This window comes from Triticum aestivum, chromosome 5A (assembly GCF_018294505.1).
Source record: "Triticum aestivum cultivar Chinese Spring chromosome 5A, IWGSC CS RefSeq v2.1, whole genome shotgun sequence".
In the NCBI taxonomy this organism is placed as follows: domain Eukaryota; kingdom Viridiplantae; phylum Streptophyta; class Magnoliopsida; order Poales; family Poaceae; genus Triticum; species Triticum aestivum.
The window spans coordinates 96,462,982-96,485,492 of record NC_057806.1 but is presented as its reverse complement, the minus strand read 5'-3'; the positions used below and the strand labels follow the sequence as shown (position 1 = coordinate 96,485,492).

Here is a 22,511-nt window from a genome sequence, read left to right as displayed (position 1 = left end):
GTTACGGTTTGGAAAGGGCAAGCGATTCAAAAATGACACCGGTCTGCGATTTACAGCAAGTAGGCATCTAAATGCAACGAAATGAACATGCTATAGCACCCAAACATGACAAAAAAATACATGGAAGGGATGCACACAAGATGCTTAACAAAAGTCTAGCACCGATCTACGGCCAATTCATCCATTAACGGGTTCAAACAAGCATGGCAAAAATGCATATGGCAAACAGATCTCAGACTTAATGAAATCAACACTTGTCTGGAATTTCAGATCAGGTATCCCTCTTCGGAGCAACAAAACTACATGCTACAGGACCTGAACATGGCAAAGTAAAGCATGGCATGGAACTACTCAAAGATCTTAACAAAAGTCCCTTAGTGACCTTGAGCCAAAAGGGATCAGAAAATACAATTGCAAGCATGTGAACATAGCAAAAACATAATCAGTTTTCAGACTTGTGAAAACTGACACATGCTGAAATATAACTCAAGTAGGCATGTTTATAAGCTCGATGCACTCACTACGGTGCAAGTCATGGCAAGACAAGCATACATCCATCAAGAAGGCACAAAATGCAAGCTAGACATGGCAAGAACAATAGCATAGCATGCACGGATCAACTACAACATCACCGGCAAAATTGCAAACAAGATGACAATCTGCCCAGATTCACAAAGTAGCAAAAGTAGAGCTCGATTGACTCAAGCTAGGGTGCTCCATAATTGCAAACAAAGGCATGGATGGATAGAGCACTACAATATTAACAAAACATCCTTACTGATCATCCTCAAAAGAGGCACGGATCACTAGGAAACAACAAGAACATATGGCATCATGAGATAAACAACTCCAGGACTTAGTGAAAATACTAAGTCCCTGAAAACAGAATTAGCAAGTGCACCACTTTGCAAGCTTGCACAAGACACCACACACATCCTAAAAATACATGGGTTGCACCTCTGGAAAGATGACAAAACCCTTAACAAAACACATGTAGAACTCACGGGCATAGCATGCACACAATAATCATGGCAAAAATGACAAAAACCTAAATGGAGTAACAGATCTAACAATTAACTCAAGTAGCCCTCTTCTAACAGCATTTCGGGCATCAAGATGAACTCAAATGAAAATGATGCAATGGAATGAAATGGTGTACTCTCTGAGATGAACATTTTGATATGCTATATGCATGAATCGGAGCTACGGATGCAAAGTTACGGAGCCGCGAACATGTGCACATGGACTAAAATTCTTCGGGACTTGGTGAAAAAAAATCAACCTCTAGGGTTACTGTTTACGGATCTGGATCTCGCGCACGGGAACCGAGGTTGGCCGGAATTCTCGTCGGCGACGGAGGAGGAGCTCGCCGGAGGCGTCAGGGCGACCGGATCCGAGCGGAGAGGCGAGGCCGGCGACAAGGAGGAGGATGCCGGCGTCGAGACGGCGAACGGCGACGGCCGGCGCGGCGGGGCGATGGCCGGCGCAGGCGAGGTTGTCGCGCGGGAGGAAGACAAGGCGGGCGGCAGCGCTGCGCTCTGGCCCGAGCGATCGGCGGGGAGGGCCGGCCTCGGGCCCTCGCGGGCCGGCGCGGGAGGCGACGCGGCGAAGTGGGGCGGCGGCGGCGGGCCAGTAGGATGGAGACACGTGGCGGCGGCGGGGGAGGAACCGGACGTGTCCGTCGGTGCCGATCTTGTCCGGCGGCGCGCGAGGGAATTTTTAGGGTTTCGGGGGGAGAGGAAGATCCGGATTTCGGGGGGAGTTTAAATAGGCATGGAGGGAGCTAGGAGAGTCCAAATGAGGTGCGGTTTTCGGCCACGCGATCGTGATCGAATGCTCTAGATGATGGAGCAGAGTTAGGTGGGTTTTGGGGCAAATTGGAGGAGTGTTGGGCTGCAACACACACGAAGCCTTTTCGGTCCCTCGGTTAACCGTTGGAGTATCAAACGAAGTCCAAATGATACGAAACTTGACAGGCGGTCTACCGGTAGTAAACCAAGGCCGCTTGGCAAGTCTTGGTCCATTCCGGAAATTTTCAATCCCCACACACGAAAGAAAGCTAGAAATGACCACCGGAGGAGAACGAAGCGCCGGAATGCAAAACGGACAACGGGGAAAATGCTCGAATGCATGAGACGAACACGTATGCAAATGCAATGCACATGATGACATGATATGAGAAGCATGACAACGACAACAACACACGGAGACAAAACCCGAACCCGAGGAAATAAATATAACTTAGCGCCGGAAATGGCAAGAGTTGGAGTACAAATTGGGAAAGTTACATCCGGGGTGTTACAGGCGCGTGCCGGGTTGGACCGCGTAACGCAACTTCCTTTGTAATGGAGGTTGCTAGGTCTGCTCACCGGCCGCCCTTGCAACGTGCAGGTGTGCAATGGGTGATGGGCCCAGACCCCTACGTGCATAGGATTTAGACCGGCGTGCTGACCTCTCTGTTTTGCTTAGGTAGGGTTGCGACGTGTTGATCTTCCGAGGCCGGTCATGACCCAGGAAAGTGTGTCCGGCCAAAGGGGATCGAGCGTGTTGGGAAATGTGGTGCACCCCTGCAGGGAAGTTTATCTATTTGAATAGTCATGTCCCTCGGTAAAAGGACGACCCGGAGTTGTACCTTGACCTTATGACAACTAGAATTGGATACTTAATAAAACATACCCTTTCAAGTGCTAGATACAACCCGGTGATCGTTCTCTAATAGGGCGACGAGGAGAGGATCGCTGGGTAGGATTATGCTATGCGATGATACTTGGTGAACTTACCATCTACTCTCTTCTACATGCTTCAAGATGGAGGCGGCCAGAAGCATAGTCTTCGATAGGACTAGCTATCCCCCTCTTATTCTGGCATTCTGCAGTTCAGTCCACAGATACTACCCATTTCATTGATACCAATGCATATGTACTGTAGATCCTTGCTTGCGAGTACTTTGGATGAGTACTCACGGTTGCTTTTTTCCCTCTTTTCCCCCTTTCCGTTCTTCTCGGTTATCGCAACTAGATGCTGGAGCCCAGGAGTCAGACGCCACCTTCGATGACTCCTACTACACCGAGGGTGCCTACTACGTGCAGGCCGCCGCCGACAACCAGGAGTAGTTTAGGAGGATCCCAGGCAGGAGGCATGCGCCTCTTTCGATCTGTATTCCAGTTTGTGCTAGCCATCTTATGGCAACTTGTTTAATTTATGTATGTACTCAGATATTGTTGCTTCCACTGACTCGTCTATGATCGAGCAATTGTATTCGAGCCCTCGAGGCCTCTTGCTTGTATTATGATGCTTGTATGACTTACTTATGTTTTTCTGAGTTGTGTTGTGATATCTTCCCGTGAGTCTCTGATCTTGATCGTACACGTTTGCGTGCATGATTAGTGTATGATTGAATCGGGGGCGTCACAATGCCCCCACGCAATCATCATGTATTCATCTACGCTGCTGCAGCAGGATGAACCCCATGTATAATGCCCTCTTCCTCATCCCTCCACCATGCCATCGGGGATGGTTCTTCTCCACCAATATCTGTGTGCAGGACATGTAACTTTTTCTATGCTGTTTTTATGATATTATATTCCATATGCATGTGTGCAGATCGGTCAATAAGGGAAAACTCTCGGCCCTCGGTAAAACTCATCAGCCTGCCCCCCACAGATTTGTTCATTGCATTTTCCGCAATCCCGCTGTTCTCTGTACGTGATGACGTGATGGATGCGTGCCTGGTGTTAATACCTGACCTGATGGATGCGTCCATGGTTATGATCAATGTGTTCGTGTTTCTGATCCATGCAATAGATGCAAGCTGTCGTGGCTGAACTAACTCCTCTCCATCTAATGTTGCAAGGGGCGAGCCGAGAGCACAAGGCGCACGGCAGCACTGCCTTTCTCCCCCTCCCTGCTATCTCTCTTAGGACTGACAGGTCCCCTCTCTTCTACATAAAATAGATGGCAACTAGGAGTGCCTGTTAGTTAAACATAGTAGTGTATTTTCTATGCTCGCTATAGAACGAGAAGGTTCCTAATTGAAAAGGTTGGGATTTCATCATACGTGCTTATGATTTCTTCTCTGTCTACTATAGGGATTCTCTCTTCTGTGTGAATGGGCATGGATGGCGCATGGGTGCGCTGGGGACGCAAGCTACCGACGAGGCCGCAACAACAGCTACTTGGATGTACGGGGCGTTCTCTTTTGGAGAGAAGCCGAGGGATTAACTAGCCCCTAATTAATTATCTAACTAGGTGATTAATCTTTTAATTGATGTAGATGGATTCTCTTAAAACTTCTTAGAGAAGGGGGTGTACTGTAAATAGCAACTAATGTATTCTGTTGTAGTACAATTCTTTTTATTCCAAGCTTGCTAGATTGCCTTAGATGCTTGACCAAATGCCTCGACTACTTAACAACTTTCTTCGGAAATAAGATTTCTCCCTTCCCTGCAAACATTTGAATCATATGTAATCACTTATCCATGTTTTATTTTTCATCTCTCATATTTTGAGTCGAGCTACTCTTCTTTTCGAAACAGGCTTTCGCCCCGCTTCAAGAAGAAGAGTAGCTACTCTTCTTCGCTATATGAACATTGACCCAACTACGAATTTCCGCAGCAACGCGTGGGGGAGTTATCTAGTTATCTGAATACTTGAGCCACTCTTGAAGTTTACACTAAGCAGAACCGAGTACAAGACACGTTCTACTCTAGATAGACTCTGTGCCACCCACGCCACCACCATAGTCCCCTGCAGGTTACAACTATGGTAATTAAGGTTTCCTGTGGATGTGGCCACACTAAGGGTTCTCAGGGATGAAGGCCAGTACTGTCACCTCGAATTAGTTTCACTCTGGAATTACAAATGCTTGATTAACATTTTTCAAACACTAATAGTTGATTAATATTTTTAATGCGTGGTCAACATTTATTTTTACACACATTTAGTAATTTTCATATGCTTGATTAACATTTTATAAATGCAAGATTAAAAATATTTAATACATGGTCAACATTTTTTCTATATACATTTAACATTTTTCAAATGTATGATTAACAATTTGCAAAGCAAGTTTAACATTTTTTGAATACAATGCAAGATTAACTACTTTTTTAATACATGATCAACATTTTGTATACACATTTAACATTTTCAAATGCTTGATTAATATTTTTCAAATACACGTTAAATATTTTTGGAATAAATGTTCAATATGTTTTCTGTACATGGTAACATTTTTCAAATGGTTGATTGACATTTTGCAAAAGCTTGTTTAACAATTCTTTTCAAATGCTTGATTAACATTTTTTAAATATATGAGCAATTTTTCACACATAATTTATATATTTCTATACATTTAAGTTTTTTCAAAATCTTGGTTAGCATTTTTTTCAAATGTTTTATGTAAAATAATTTTTGTAGTGTAGTACATTTATTTAGAATATTTGAAAGTATAAATGAAAGAAAAAGGAGAAAAAACAAAAAGGTAAAAACAACAAAGAAACGAGGTCGTGGCCTCCCTTGCGCCTGAGCCGGCGCATGTGGGGCTTCCTTGACTCAAGGCTTCCCTGCGAAATCACTAATTAAGGATACACAGAAGGATGGGATGAGGACCTTCTAAGCCATATTTTTCTTCTTGTTGATGTTGAAAGAATTCTCAGAATTCCTCTTTCTCCATTGTTGGAAGACTTTGTGGCCTGGAATGGAACCAAATCACATACTTTTTCAGTCAGATCTGCATATTACATTGAGTGGGAGCACCAGTATGGTGCTAGAGTGAGAGGTGAAGCTGCTAGTACGGCAGGAACGAACCCTGTGCGGGACATCTTATGGAAGCTGCAAGTACCAAGCAAGGTTAAAAAATTTGTCTGGCGCGCCCTCCATGGCACTGTCCCGGGCATGTGTATCCTTAACAACAGACACATAAAGGTTAACCCTCAGTGTCCTGTTTGTAAGTCGGGGCCGGAGGACATTCGCCACCTGATCTTCACTTGTACACGTGCAAAAGATGTGTGGGGAAAACTTGGTCTGTTAGAGGATATTAACTTGGCGCTTTGTGTGGATCGATCGGGCTCGGTGGTGTTAGAAGAACTGCTCACGAACCCGTTAAAGAAGTCCCCAGTTCTCGGTCAGCTAGGACTGCAGGAGACGATCGCCGTGGCAGCTTGGTATATCTGGTACGAACGAGGGGAAGCGGTGAAGGGGACTCATATAAAGAGCGCGGTACACACTGCTTTTGCTATCCAGGAGATTACTATCAATCATGAGAAACCGGCCAAAGTAGTGTTACCCACAGCAAGGTGGGAGAAACCTTCACCGGGAAACTACAAACTCAACACTGATGCTTCTTTTTTTGAGGATGAGAGTGGAGCAATCGCGGCTGTTCTTAGAAACTGCAAGGGTGAGGCATTATCTGGTGTAGCTGAACCCTTCCAGAATGTGATGAATGCACAAACAGCGGAGGCTCTTGCTGTCAAACAAGGTCTCAAGATGCTATTTGATCGAGGCTGCTCTAGAGTCGTTGTGGAATCAGATTGCCTGGAGCTCGTTGAGGCGTTCAAGGGTGAGTCGGACATCTGGAGCTCCTACACGCCTATTCTGATCGATTGCTTTGATTTAGCATATGGAATTCCTTCGATTTCTTTCCAGCATTGCCCGCGGGAAGCCAACAATCTGGCACATTTTTAGCTAGATATAGCTATGAGCAAGGTAGTAGTTTTGAGTGGGTGGATGAAGCACCAAACTTTTTGTTATCGCATGTACTATCTGATGTAACCTTGCCAAGAGATGAATAAAGTGCCATGAGGCTTTCCCTTCAAAAAAAAGGATACACGTGGCAAAGGTCATTCCCACCTTTCAGGTTATGACAAGTGGCGCACTATCGCCACTTGTCGCAGTATCATAGTTTTTTTTCTATATTCATTTATTCAAAACATTTTATCTTTTAAACCTTATGTCCAAATCACGAACCGTTTTCACAATTGGATTTGCCACATCGAAAACTTTAAAAATAGATCACATGTTAATAGGTTTTGACAAACCTTTTTCACAAAAAAACTAAGATAAAAACCCGAGCCGGAAGCATAAATCCCCCCCCCCTCTTTTTTCCCTTTTTGAGCGCCTTTTGCGGAAGCAAATCTATGCCTCTCATGGAAGAAGAAAACATGTTATTTCATTTTTTCGTGAGGCACAATTATGCCACTCATGGAAGCAAACATGTGCCTCTCACGAAAGAAAAAAAATACGTTTTTCCCTTTCCAAGACACAACTATGCCTTTCACAGGAGGAACACTGTGTCGCCATGAAAAGCAAATTTGTGCCTTTTTAGAATGAAAAAACACTTTTTTTTCTCTTTCCGAGAGACACAACTCGAGGAAGCAAATATATGCCGTCATGAGAAGAAAAATTGTGCCTTCCATGACAAAAACATATTTTTCGCGCAATTTTTTGAACTTTGTTTCGTTCAAAACCTAGGAAAACCCAAACAAAAACCGAAAAGCCAAAATAACCCGGAAAAAAATCCCATGTAAACCCTGAAAATGCATACAAAAAACAAAAAAATCAAGGGAGTGCACAGGACGCGACACGTGATGACGGCTGAGACCGCGCCAAGTGACGCACTCTCAACCCACTAAAAGTGACCCTCGAGAGGCTCTCGCAAGGGGTACCCCTTAGTTAGTTGCTCCGGCGAACTAACATGTGATTGGATGATTAGGAGCACAACGGTATCCCACAACACTAGGGTTTAAGTCCTTGACTTGACATAGATGCTTGTATTATTCCTGAATTTATTTCAGCTTTTCAGCGATGTTCGTTCAGTGGGAGCAGACGTTTCTATCGACCGCGAGGCGCTTGTGGTGACTTCATAAAATCTCAAGATGCTATGTCGGCTCAGTCTCTCAGAGGTGCTCGTCGGGGTAGAGTGTGCGTGCGTCCGTAGGGGCTTGTGTATGTGAGCAATTTCAATTGTACTATGTTAAAAAAAAGTTAGTCGCTACCGCTTCCTTACGCTCGCTATAAGCGAGACAAAGATGCGGTCCGGAGCTACACCCCAGGCCCTGGTGCGCCTTTTTCCTTATGGGCCACGGATTAGCCCATGACATAGCCAGGCGCCCACTCAACCACGAGAGCCCACGACTTCTCAGGAAAAAAAAAGCCACGAGAGCTCACGACGGACGAATGACCTAGGCACCTAGCAGCAGTTGGCCCGCAAGCGAGGGACGGAGGGAGGGCGACCGCGACACCTGCCAGTGCGCCGCGCCGCCGGCTGCCGGCGACTGCCCCCACGCTCCTGCCAGGGACTGCTCCGCCCCCTGTCGCTCGACTTCCCCCCACCCCCGGGCCCCCAAGTTCCCAGACAGCCGGCAGTCCCCGCCTCCCGCCTCCCCGCTGCTCAGGACAGCCGGTGCTGCTCTAGGCGGACGCCGCCGCAGCTCTACAGCCTCTACTCCGGCCTCTCCTCGACTCCCCGTCTCCCAGCGCAACCAGCAGTCCGTCCGTCCAAAGGACAGGGTAATTTTCTCAGATATATAATGCTACGATTTGTCAGCTATGAGACAATTCAAGATTTCAATACCTGCTCTGTTTCTTTGTGTTTAATTGAAACTTGAATCGACTATTCCCCTGATTCGAATTGTAGCAGAAACTCGAACCAACCAAGACTCCAAGAATCAATCTTTCAATGAGCATGTATCTATATATAGCCCCTGTCTATGTATGAAGAAAGTTAAATTGAAACTTGAACCAACTATTCAGTCATCTCACGTTGTAGCAGAAACTTGAACCAACTGTGCCTATATGCTATATGTATTGTTGATTTGTAACTGGAGCATTTTGATGTCAATTCATTTCATGTTGCAAAAATAGAAGATGAAGAGATATTTTTCATTGTCATCGGCAATGGAAGAGTCTACACCTGGGGTTTCAGTTTTATCATGTTTTATCTCTTTTGTTGGATCGTTAAGCACTGAGGTTAAATTCTAGAATTATTGAACAATTGAGATTTATTTTGTATGTTATCACATATGGTCTTTTTTTATATGTCATGATATGTTTTGGGGTAGTTATAAGTGCCAAAGTTATTACATGTTGAAAAAATTGGGCCCAGGCTTTGCTTTAATCCTGGACCCGCCGCTGTACTAGATAATAATCTAATTTCTCTTGAAAAATAAAGCTACCCTAATCCCAAATCGAACAGGCACTCGAGCACGCCGCCGCCGCCCACACATCGTCATACGCTCCTCCTCCTCCACCGCCGAAGCCCTCCACTACAACACCGCTCTCCGCTGCCAACCACATCCTGCAATCTTGCACGCCTCCGACGCTTCAAACAACTTAACTACCGGCTGCCCTTTTCCGCAACCCTCTCCCCTTCCGCCTTTTTATCTTCACTCTTCTCTTGGCCTGATTCCAACAAGGAAATTCTAAAACCTAATCAATCTGCATCGCTTCTGATCCTTCAGCCATGCATCTCACTCTTGAATTCGGGTAATCCTTCTCTCTTTCATTCGATTGCTTTTCTCTTTGTGTTTATTAGTCTGCCATTTGTCGTTTTTACGAGGTTGATGTGATGTTTCAGGGGCGGTCTGGAGCTTCTCCTAGAGAAATCCACCAAGGTACACAAGGTGGATGTCCAGCCCAGGGACGGTGAAGACAAGGTGCTGCTTGATCAAATGCCTCAGGAGAGACTGCTTATCGTACTTTCAGTTTGGTACCTTATAACCTTACATTGTTGTGTCGAATTTTGGTACTTTTGTAGGCCACTATGAAGGGATTGCTCTCTTGGGTGAAGTCCAATTTGATCAAGGAGCGGCCAGAGATGTTCATCAAGGATGACTCTGTGTATGGTTTCTCTTCTTCTTTTTTCATTTGCTTGTGCAGACGACATGATGATTCAGTTAGTACTGTTGCACAAAGGTGCTGGAGCCTTTCCTTTTGGCAGAAGTGTCTGGAGACCTTGTTGCTGTCCAGGATTTGTGCTATCAGCTTCTCTAGTTGATCACTTCAGCCTGGTGCCTATGTAATAACTAGTGTGAGTCAAGAAGCAGCACAAAGCCTTTTGTCCCAAGCAAGTTGGGGTAGGCTGGAGATGAAATCCAACAGAAAACCGTGAGAACTAATAACTAGTGTGAGTACTTCAAAAAAGAAATGGAAATGAATATATGCCGATAACTAGTGAGTACTTTCATTGGTGGAGATGGAGACTCTTAAGGCTCAGCTTATGGCTGATGACGAGTGTTGTGCTTAACTTAATTAATACAGTACTTTGCTGTGGAAGAATACTAGAATAGCCATGAAAGCAGAGAAATGTTTGTCAGCAAAAAAATCTGAAATAGATAGAAATTGTTTGAGAAAGTGAGATTATCGTATTCCACTGTAATGCCTAACACAGCCTAAACCAGCCATGATATCTGGAACCGCAACTTGCACTGCATGTGGTGATTCTAGTTTGTAGGAGCCAAACCGTTGACACCGAAGCCATAATTTGGTGGAAGTTTTGATTCTTTAGGAGGTTTGCAGTGTTTTGGTTGCTCAAGTTTGGTAATACGTAGGAAGTGACCTAAGTTCAATCGGCAATAGCTATCACAAAAAAAGGTCAAAAATCCAACCAATTGTTAAATTCCTGCTCATTACGAAAACACTATGGTGGTCGTTTTGGGCACAAACCAAACACACGCTGATTCAACTACTTCATGGCAGAAGCTTCAACCATTTCTATGGAGTTGAAAAATATCATGTCCTTTCTGTACTTTTTGATAACATGACTAAGCTATTTATCAATCTAATATTCACGAAAACTGAAACCTTTTTCAACGATGGCGTAGTTATTTTTACTTGCTAATGTTTTGGAAGGGCTATATAGGTTACTTCGACCACCGCTAAAGGGGTTACATGTTACTCCCTCCGTTCCTAAATATAAGGCTTTTTAGAGATTTCAATATGGACTACATACGGAACAAAATGAGTGAATCTACACTCTAAAATACGTCTATATACACCCGTATATAGTTCATATTGAAATCTGTAAAAGGGATTATATTTAGAAATGGAGGGAGTACATCATCACTAAGGAAAATTGGGAATAGGTTGCTTAGTTATTTTTCTTATTGAACAGTGCGTGCTTTGTCGGTGTAATAGCCCGTTTAATTAGATTCACGGTTTGAAACCTTTATGCTTGCAGGAGGCCTGGGGTTCTTGTCCTTATAAATGACTGCGACTGGGAGTTGTGTGGAGGCCTTGATGCAGAGTTGGAAGATAAGGACGTGGTTGTCTTCATCTCCACACTGCACGGTGGTTAATTTTACTTCTACTGTAGGCTACCGATGGTATTGCGATCTGTGGAAAAGAAACTAAATGCACTGTAATTTTCAATGTCACTGTAACCTTCTCCTTGTTTCACTATCTAAGTGAAGGATCAACTGGTTATTATGGACCTACTCATTACTACTATAACCAGGATGCTCCTCCCCCTTTGTGATGGTTTTGGAACAGTTAAGGTACCTGAAGATGTGTAAAATACCATCAGTGGGAAAACTATTTGGACGATGAAACTGATTAGAAAATCTCATATGGGCAAACTGGCGGTACTGTAAAATGGGCAGTACCATTATATTGTCCATCGCAATAGCAAGTTCAGTGCAGTAGTGTGTTTGATACCATCATTATAAGATCTAGGATTCAAGTCGAAATCAATGTTTGAAGTTCGTTACTAAATTACGAATCTTATCTTTCCTCTTACTTATTTTGCCATTGCATTGCATTCCACAACTCTTGAAGATTCTTGAGCAAAGTTTGGTGATGTATGTAAATATCGCTTGAAATTCAGATGAGTGATGCCTATTAATTCAGAGATGAGATTCAGAGCCATGGTCTGTACTGGTCATCCTGTTTCTCAGTTAAATTGGACGATTCTATTTTTCTGCAGAAGTATGCTTTCCATGTTTGTGTCAGTTACGAATATCATGCCAAATTTCGAAGATCAGGATAAGATTTCTGGATGTATCCTTTCATAGAGAAAAAGACTCGCTAGTTCCCTCTGTCCAACAGTATGTGTAAACCTATGTCGGTTGTGTGATACAAATAAATATGATCTGTTTAAGCGCTTGTCAATTGTATCGATTCCGTATCAGATAATCCACATATAATTGGGAAAATTGTTGATTTTGAAAGTTGTGTAGGTGTTGTATTTCTGGTCGAAAGGAGTACGGCACTCTGCATTTTTTCGTCTCGAAATACTAGTATGAAGTGGTCAAACATGCAAAGCACAGGTGGTTAGAACCGCAATAAGGAGCATGATTCAGGCAATCATTTTCTGGAGCAGGAGTCCAGGATAAGTAAAGCGCATCGAGCACCTGAAGCTACTGCTTTACTAAGATGATTCTCATGAAATGCAAATGAGGACCAATTTGGTCAATATCACGAAGAATAATGAAAGATCGTCTATACCCACACACGAATGGAACGCGTTGCTCTTTTCCTCTGCAGCGGCCTTTCAGGGCACATTCCTATTCTTATTAAAACATAAAATATAATTTAAATGCAGAACGGGGACGTAGCTCATATGGTAGAGCGCATGCGAGAGGCACGGGGTTCGATTCCCTGCGTCTCCAGTTACACATTTTTTTGAAAAATTTCTATAGTCACAGTTTTGTTTTTTGGGGAAGAGAAGAAGATATCACATAGGAGTATTTTTTTGAGACAAAGAAATCACATTTGTGAACTTCAAAAAAAAATCACATTTGTTTTGTCGATCTTAGCAGTGGGCCTGCTGATTAAGCCACCCATCGCGAGGTTGTAGTAGGCCCAGATTTTCGTTGCCATGCCAGCCCAGCATTTCATTACCGTGCAGCCCCCGTGGAGAACGAACGAACGGGCCATGCTTCTCTTTAACTCGATTTTTTTTTCACGCCTCTCTCTCGTTTTTCTTTCTTCCTTTCTTCTGCGGGGCGTCTGTCTTGTTGTACTCGACTCGTTATTCTTCTCAAAGAAAAAAGAAAAACGTATTTCACTCCACATAGTAGCTCGAACGCTCACAAGTGTACAACGGTGGAGCGCAGCGCTACTTGTCCACAAACATGCACGCGAAGAACGGGTGTGTACGATAATAACGGATCATTGACGATTCCATTACGACGATATCATATGCATCTCAGGGGCACACGTCCGGGCGGCACACATGATACGTGCCATCCTTATTTTCACTACACCTTATACGTGTCTCAACATCACTCGTTAATGGCCGGCTACCTAGTTCTCGGCGACGACAACATCCGGCTGTGCGGCCGCGTCGGCGTCGACGTCGACCATTGCTGGCTGGCAGAAGACGACCTTGAGCTCGCCGGGCGCGTAGCAGTGCTGCTCCACGGGCTCCCTGTCGACTGGCGTCGTTCGCGTCAGCGGGCACCGCTGCTTGAAGTACCCGGGCGGCCCATTGCACGCGACGACGCGGCCGCCCGCGCCCACCACGCGCTGCGCCGGCGGGCACCCGGCGTTGAGGTCCGCCGCGCACCCCAGGGCCGGGCACGGCCCGTCGCCGCCGATGACCTGCGGGCTCACCACCACCGGGACGTTGAACCCGCCCACCAGGCTCACGCTGTACACCGCCAGGTCCGGCCGCGGCGCGCCCTCGGCCGAGTGCACGGTCAGCTGCACCACGCCCGCGGGCCGCTTGCTCCCCGTCTCGCAGCGCGGCGGGGGCGCGCAGCCGGTGCGCGCCACCAACTGCCCGGACCAGAAGGTCGCCGGGAAGGGGAAGGAGACGAGCCCGTGGCCGTTGCCCTCGAGGCGGATGTCGTTGCCGCAGATGGAGGGGAAGCCCGTGTTCGGGGTCACCAGCGGCCACACGGGGTACGGGCACAGGTTGTGCAGGGTCAGCGTGGTGCCCGCCGCCGGTGCCGCCAGGAAGGCGGCGGCCAGCAGGGCGCCGATCACGAGGCGCTCGCCCATGCCAGCCATAGTCTCTGCGCTACTTGTTTCTTGGCTTTTGCACTGCAGGGCGCTACTTTGACGTTCAACGGACGTGCAGGCTAGCTTGTTTATATAGGCGACGTCGTCTGACTCGTCTCGTCGTGAGTGCTGAAGTTGGTCAGCGTTACTTAGCTTTGATGCCTACTGTTCTGTTCCTAAACGAGAAAGCAAAGTGAGTCCACCCACCGCTAATTTCAAAACAGAGGCACCGCACCGTGTCTTTTCATATTGCTCACGGTTTGCTACCATTAAGCACCTGATCGAACGAACAAGCACACGGTTGAATGCCAAACTCACGGGAAAAGAATGCATCGGTTCAATTCACCAAGCCTGTCACTTTATCAGCCAGTTGTTTTTGCAGTGAATTTCTGAAACAAAACTCACAATGCTAGTACTGTTCATTCCACTAATCTATCTGAGAGGACTTGTGCGGTTGATTTGGTTGGCATCGGACTCACTGAGTGGAATTGCTTCATTCTGTCCATGAGTTCATAACTGCTGAGAGGCTTCAGTTGCGTACATGCGATGCAGTGTTCCTATTTGCAGTAGCATGACCCGGTGCGAGCTGTCGTATGTGTAATAGAATCACGCAGCTGTTACGCTGCAAGGAAAGAAGAGCCTGAATCACGGTGAGTGGCTTCCATTCTGGAGAATGCGTGCTTCCTTGCCGAGAAGATACATTATCTTCTTCTTCCTGGCGGTTACATTAGCTTCTTTCGGAAGTGGCGTACTGGCGTTCATCACTAACCAAAAATGCAATGGCGTACGAGCCCGGTGCATCTCTGGGCATTGTCAAGTGGACAGTGGATTATTCAGAACTACTACCATATTCTGTACTTTCCCCCTTGGTTCTTTGCTCAAGGTAGAAATTTCAGGAACATGCAATGAATCGATATTAAGTTGGTAGATAAGACAGTTCCATGCCTTATGATGTATATTAATGCATCCTAACAGCATGCATGTGTTAGAAATAATTACTGAGATTATTCAACTGCTGATGGGATCGTACCTAATATGCATGAACACAATTTGATCTGATGCGGAAATTAGGAGCAGTAGATTGATTATACCTCCGTTTGGTGATACCATCTCGGGTCTAGAGAGGACGAAGAACTCAACAACGTCTCCGGCACCTCGCCGGAATAATGGAAAGTCTTCACGTCAATGAGCCGTGCTCTCCTGATTGGAAAAGGAGTGATTTTCGGAGTAGACGATGGCTAATGCGATGGACTGATGCGTATGTGCAAGTCTGCTCCTTATATAATGCGTTGGCTTTGACCGTGGGACCTTAACTATATTAGCGTTAATTCAGCCCCCCCAATCACGGGCCCGATTTGTTAATTGCCATTTAATTGGTATTAATCCCGAAATTGATTAATGGGCCCATATTAACTTGTGGTAATTAACATTTTGACCATTTGATCACATTATAATTGTAACATTCTCCCACTTGATCAAATGGTTAATCATCATTAGTCCATGTCTCGACAAAATACCATACCAAGGTAATGTATTCATAGTAATCGAATAGTTATTACTAGAACCCCATTATCTTAAGCACAATACTCCATCTTGACACGGATAATTATTCATGGTTGGGAGTTTGTATGTGCATGCAGGCATACTCCCTACTTATGGTCCTAGTAGTTTGTTTCTTTATTAATCATCATGTGCACTTGTTTAGCGAAACAAACTTTCTTATTGTCCAGATCAAAATTTGAGATCTCATTTATATAATTATCGCGACAATTAGAGGCCTTGAGTTATACTTATGCTAGCAAAATTAGTGGTAAGCCTTTAGTTAGGGGATCAGCTATCATGCACTTAGTACATATATGCTGAATTTTAATATTTGGTCTTCGACAATATATTTCACAACATGATACTCACTTAATTGTTGCTACTAGTGAACTAATGTGTGGATTACTTATCGCACAAAAATATTAGTTATGTAGTGTACCAGTATAAGTCCAGGTAAAATTGTTAAGCCACAAGGCTTGCCTGGTTGTATACAACATAGCTAAAATTCAAAATTGCATTGTTGTCAACTTAGATAGTAGGCTTAGTAGTGGAAAACTAATTTTATATGTATCGTACCATAAAGTACATAACGTGATGTACTAGCTCCCACTCATCTTAGCATAAAATGTAATTCCCTTCTTATTTCCTCTATGAACCCAACAAATTTAGTTTTCCATTGCCCTTTTGTATATAGCTCCCACTGGTGCAAACATTCTATAAAGATTAAGAGTGTTTGACAGTGGTGAACAACATCGGGTAACAAATATTGAAAACGTTGTTCTTCTAGAACATGGGCTGATGCAAATAATTAGCGACGAAGGTAATAAAAGAGTAATATAACCAATAGGGAATAGAACTCATTTTGGCGTATTAATTCCAAATCCTAAGTACCGTAAAGAACTCATTTATTAGTTTTCTTTACTTATTTACTTTAATATAACCAATAGTGTGGCCTAAATCAGGTAAGGCAAGTAGATGAAGGTGTCTCTTAATGAGAGTATTTAATTCCCCCCTTCGAAATATGGCTTAAATAATAGTGTCATCATTTCGATGAGCACTCATAATATGCATCAAGGATTCACAAGAGATAACACAACCAGAACCATCATGACAACTCTTAATAACACAATATTTGTTCGCAAAATAACAAATCCATCATATCATAGAGAAACAAAATAAGGTCCCTCATGCTAGGAACATAAGAGTATTATTAAGACGGAGGATGAACAATCACCAATACTTAAGGAGAAATACTAATCCTTGTTCATCAGTCTCCTTGCCACTTGGAAATCTAAGGCTTTGATCCATCTTTTTCAGCGTCCTCACGAAATGGAATCCCTGAAATGAGTTCGAAATGTGCAAGTGGCACTTGAGTCAACTCATCTTTATTTAGGGGAAAATAAATAAAGTATTCCGAAACTTAGGAAATTGATTCATTACCCTTCTTAGCAAGCCATGCCTTAAAGCCATCACATTCTTTCATGACATGCCCATCTTCCTTGCAGAAACGACACTTAGGACCCTTAGGCTCTGTAGCGATGTCCTTGGTGCCAGAGTTCCCTAGCTTGCTTGCATCAATATTAGAGAAGTTCATCTTCTTCTTAGTTTTCCCATCACCCTGAGACTTTCTTTTCCCTAAGTTTATGGAAGTAAGATGAGCATAATCTATCCTTTCAACCTTAAGCCGCTCTTCTTCTTGAACGCACATAGATGTGAGCTCACTCATGGTCCACTTCTCCTTCTGAGTATTATAATTAATCTTGAAGGGACCATACTCCATAGGAAGAGAAGTCATAATGAAGTGAACCAGAAAGCCCTCAGAAATCTCCATGTCCATGCCCTTTAATTTTGCGGCCATATCATTCATAGTCATGATATGTTCTCTCACGCCGCTTTTACCATCATACTTAGTGGTGAGCATTTTCATGATCAACGTACTAGCGTAGACTTTTGTTGAGCCTTTAAATTGCTCCTCCATCGACGCTAGATAAGTCTTAGCACATTCAGAATCAGGGATTGCTCCCCTAATCCCAAGAGTAATTGTGCTTTTCATGATCATGATAGACAAGCGATTGGAGCGCTCCCACTTCTCCTTATTAGCCTCATAAACCTTAGTTCTCTCAGCAAGGTTTTCATCATCAGAGGACAAAGGAACTGGAGCTTTTTCCCTAAGTGCATAATCAAGGTCCATGACACCAAGGTTAATCAAAATCTGCTCCTTCCAGGTAGGAAAGTTAGTCCCATTGAGGTGCTCAATTGAGTTCAGGAGCCCAGAAATAACTGATGGGTTCAAAGCTGAATAAAACATAAATAACATGGATATCAAAAATACAAATTATGAAAATATCCATATATAAGGAAACTTAATGCATGATATTAATCCTACGTTGGTCTGATTAATAACATGTCAAATTTAATAGAATCCTTATTCGCAACACCGTTGGGCAGTAACGAAAAGGAACAAAATGAAATATCTTTATTGGGAAATTAATTCTAGAAATCATGATCATAATCAACTTTTGTTAGAATATAATCACATGTCATACAAATTAATTATTGTGATTATCCCAAGATATGTAGTAGCCTTAGATAAAAGGTCGGAAAATAATCATGACCACATACAACGTTGGTCAGTATGTAACCATGCAGTACTAAATTAATCATCACAATTATCGTGAGAATATACAGCGGTGTTAAATCAAAATTTCTCGTTGGTTCCATTCTAATTCAACACTGATGCTCATAAATAATTTCTGAATGCACACACTAAAAACAATCAACCGTGCATTTAATCAGCATATTTAATTATAACAAAAGAATAAACATTGGCTGGTTAAATGGCAGCGTAACTTGTGCAGCGGAGGAGACGTCAGTGTAGCCCATGAATCATGCACTGCTGCCTAACTAAAGCAGTAGCAATTAACTAATGACCAACAGCAAACAGAACTGATTCATGTGCAACCTATCAAAAGTACAGCAGTGCACATGCTAAGGAAGTAATTGTATGAAGCAGCATCCAGGAGGGGAAAAAGTATTCATAAAATATACTGAATCATACAAATAACTAAACACCCACCTACTGTTTCATAAGTAATAAACAGAATTCAAAAAGGCTCTGCACTAAATGAGTTGCGCATACTAGTACAGGGTTACTGGGCTATACTAGTCAACTTTGTCATTTCGCTGCCTACTGCCATCGCCAAGTCGTAAACAGAAATTATGCCCCGTGCGGCCCAGTTATATGCAAAGCCCATGACATACGCATAATACTGAATCCCTAACCGAGTTAGCTTTCCTACAGCGCCGCCGCTACTCGCAGGAGAAAACAGGATCTGATAAGCGGCAGTTAAGGGAGTGAGTTATCCATGCGGGAACGGCACTGATGCGCCGGGGTTCGGCGCTAAGGCATCGCGCGCGCGGCGGCGGCGGGAGCTCCACCCCGAGGTGCGCTGCTGCGGGAGCACCGATCTTAGGCGCGCGGCGGCGGCGGGGCCTGAGGTGCGCAGCGGCTCCTGATGCGTGACGGCGCGAGCACGACCTGATGTGCTCAACGACAGCAGCACCACCCTGAGGCACACAGCGGCAGGAGCACCACCCACCACCCTGAGGTGCGCTGGCGATGCCTAAATGCACGATTTTCAGGCAAGTTGACAAGATCAATTCGTTTGCTCAGTAGGATTAGTCTACTGCGGAATATCAAATCGGTTCATGTAATTAGATCCAACCGGCCTCTGATACCAAATGTTAGAAATAATTACTGAGATTATTCAACTGCTAATCGGATCGTACCTAATATGCATTTACACAATTTGATCTGATGCGGAAATTAGGAGCAGTAGATTGATTATACCTCTGTTTGGTGATGCCATCTCGGGTCTAGAGAGGACAAAGAACTCAACAACGTCTCCGGCACCTCGCCGGAGTAATGGAAAGTATTCACGTCAATGAACCGTGCTCTCCTGATTGGAAAAGGAGTGATTTTCGGAGTAGACGATGGCTAATGCGATGGACTGATGCGTATGTGCAAGTCTGCTCATATAATGCGTTGGCTTTGACCGTGGGACCTTAACCATATTAGCGTTAATTCAGCCCCCCCAATCACGGGCCCGATTTGTTAATTGCCATTTAATTGGTATTAATCCTGAAATTGATTAATGGGCCCATATTAACTTGTGGTAATTAACATTTTGACCATTTGATCACATTATAATTGTAACAGCATGATGCTTCATAGATGAATTCATCTTAAAGTTGGATATAAAATTCCCTTTGAACATGGCTGAACGACACTGAACTTGTACACATAATTAATTTGTCTTGTTCAAATACAGCTCAAAGCTAAGAGAACAATTCATTGGTCTATATCTATCTCTACTGCTTAAAAAGAATGTAAAGTTTCATCTTTCACTTTTTTTCTTACCATCCATTCGTCCAAGTTCACTTTAATTTACTTACTGAATTTCCATCTACGATAATCAATCACTTTAATTTACTTACTTTCTGAACCAAGTTCACTTTTATTCAATTTTACTTTAATTTACTTATTGAATTTCTCATCAAACTGTAAGGTAGATCACGGACAGGATTTGGCAAAAGAAATATTTACACAATCACATTAATATGGACTGATAAATCAAAAGCTAACATAATAGAATATTTTTATCCTGTTGCAATGCCAGTATATTTATGTTCCGTTGCAATGTACGAATATAGTGACCAAAAACACTGAAAGCAATTACAACAAGGGAAGCAACCCATCTATTCTGGAGATTACAAGGAAAGGAGAGCCTGAATCACGGTGAGTGGCTTCTGTTTTGGAGATTGCGTGCTTCCTTGTCGAGCAGATTCATTATCTTCTTCTTCCAGGCGGTTACATTAGCTTCTTTCGGAAGTGGCGTACTAGCGTTCTCACTAACCAAAAATAAAATGGAGTGCATGTTGCATATCTGAGTATGTCAAGTGAACAATGGATTAGTCAGAACCACCATATTATTTCATAATATCATGTTGATCATATTCGTTGCTTTCGCTCTTGGTTCTTTGCTCAAGGGTAGAAATTTTAGGAACATACAATTAATCGATATTCAGTTGGTATAAGACAGTTCCATGCCTTACGACGATTATTAGTGCATCCTAACAGAATGCATGATGCTTCATAGTTGAGTTCATCTTAAAGTTGGAAGCAAAATTCCCCTTTAAAAATGGCTGAAGGACACGGATATTGTACACATAATTAATTTGTTTAGTTCAAATACAGTAATAAGAAGCCAAGTCATTATCTATATCTGTGACAGCAAGAAAAACACCGAAAGCAATTGCGAAGAAGGAAGCAACCCGTCTATAATAGTATATCAATAAATGGCAACCAATTCCACAAAAGATAATAGTTTGGAGGCCCAAACAGATCGCCACGAACTATATAATGCATGGTACCAATTCTAAGAGCAACTCTTGCATCCGGTCAAAAAAAGAGAAATTCTCGCAGAGTTGCCATATTATTTGTAGTCACAACAATGCATATGTGATCCATATGCATTTGGAGACTAGCCGGACGACGCGTAAACTCAGAGTCGCCATCAATTATTATTTTTCTCGTTCAAACACTTCGATTGCCTTCAAATTTAAACATTTAACACATCAAGAAAACATGCACATAAGTTTTAGAAAGTTGCATAAATGAAGCATTAACCAGCAATATGTACAAATCACATGTTGTCAGCATGTGCACCATCAACTTCTCCGACATGTGCGTTGTCCCCTCGTCTAAGGTCCCTACACCGTATGATCGGCATTCACATTTTCTTCCAAAATTCTCACGCCTATGGATCCGTAGAGTTCGCATCCAACATGATGAAACGATTCCCCTGAGTCGTTTAATTGTCGCCCAACGCACTTGAATTTCGAGCCGTGCCTCCATCTCTTCCTGACGTTGCCTGCTCTCTTGCATAGCATCTCATCTCACTCTCTTATCTTGGATCTTCTTTAGTTCTTCTCCTCCATCTCCATCTTTTATTGCTCCCTCTCTCTATATACTCATTCCTTATCCTCAGCAACACATCAATGTTTTTCTTTCATCGCCTCCACCTCTCCATCTGTCTTTAACTCCTCATTTCCTCTCTCACTCTTGTCGGGCTGACCTGCTAGACGTCGGAGTGGGACTTCTAGGCACCCTTTCCTCTCCATCACCATCATCATCTTCATCCTCGTCCATCTCCGAAGAGGAATGGTTGCACTTCTAATTTTTCTGGACAGCTGCCATCATTCTTCTTCTTGAAGCATGCACGTCCTCTCAATGGTCGAGTGTCCCGCTATAGTTGACTCTGGTTCAAAGAAGACATTCGCCTCTATTAGGGAGGCCCGCTATAAGCAATGAAGATGTATGCCCCGATGGCTTCAACATGGCAATGGGTACCCATTGCCCGCGAACCCGACGGGTAAAAACCCTATTAGGATAAGGACTTTGGAAAAATAATTACCCATCGGTTTATAAATGAGAAATAAATATACCCATCGTGAAGTCGGGCACAGGTAAGGGAAGGAAATACCATACCCACGTACCCGCATACCCATATCCTTATTCATTCTAACAAGTAGGCCCCTTATGTCATTCACTAAAAAAATGAAAACCCTAGTGCCGATTTACTAGGATTCGGCGCTTTGAGATGTCAAGGCTCATGAAGTGGAGAGAAGATGAAAGCTAATCAAGTTGCTTTGGACCATTTGGTGTTATTTTGGAGATGTTGAAGTGCCTTTTAGATGTTGAACCTATTTTTGGTCTCAAACTTATGTTTGAGTGGCTTTTAGATGTTGAACCAATTAGTCATTTGAGTGTTGAACCTATTTGTGGTCTTGAACTTATATGTTTGTTGAACTTATTTGTGTCTCGAACTTTAAGTGGCTAAAATGACTGTGTGAGTGCGCGCGCTGACATGCTGAAATTTATGTTCAAATGATGAAATGCGACATGTTTATGTGCTCAAATGATGAAACATATGTGTTGAAATGCTGAAATGTTGTTTATATGTGCT

General features: G+C 43.5%; 3 protein-coding genes across 3 annotated transcripts; 1 reads left to right on the top strand and 2 right to left on the bottom strand.

Moving 5' to 3' along the window:
• Positions 1-8,157: 8,157 nt before the first annotated feature.
• On the top strand, positions 8,158-11,448 carry LOC123102471 (ubiquitin-related modifier 1 homolog). The gene is made up of 5 exons (XM_044523841.1): positions 8,158-8,508; positions 9,194-9,483; positions 9,575-9,653; positions 9,755-9,837; positions 11,177-11,448. Exons 2-5 carry the CDS (start codon positions 9,461-9,463, stop codon positions 11,292-11,294), a joined length of 303 nt encoding a protein of 100 aa, XP_044379776.1. The 5' UTR covers positions 8,158-8,508; positions 9,194-9,460; the 3' UTR covers positions 11,295-11,448.
• Positions 11,449-12,998: 1,550 nt separating this feature from the next.
• LOC123106655 (osmotin-like protein) lies at positions 12,999-15,167 on the bottom strand. Its single transcript, XM_044528755.1, has 2 exons — positions 15,033-15,167; positions 12,999-14,117 (listed from the first exon to the last, which is right to left on the bottom strand). The coding sequence occupies exon 2, from the start codon at positions 13,948-13,950 to the stop codon at positions 13,243-13,245; it is 708 nt and encodes a 235-aa protein (XP_044384690.1). The 5' UTR covers positions 13,951-14,117; positions 15,033-15,167; the 3' UTR covers positions 12,999-13,242.
• A 1,404-nt stretch (positions 15,168-16,571) lies between these two features.
• LOC123102470 (uncharacterized) lies at positions 16,572-19,539 on the bottom strand. The gene is made up of 3 exons (XM_044523840.1): positions 19,334-19,539; positions 16,924-17,778; positions 16,572-16,821 (listed from the first exon to the last, which is right to left on the bottom strand). Exons 1-3 carry the CDS (start codon positions 19,350-19,352, stop codon positions 16,775-16,777), a joined length of 921 nt encoding a protein of 306 aa, XP_044379775.1. The 5' UTR covers positions 19,353-19,539; the 3' UTR covers positions 16,572-16,774.
• Between the last annotated feature and the right edge of the window lie 2,972 nt (positions 19,540-22,511).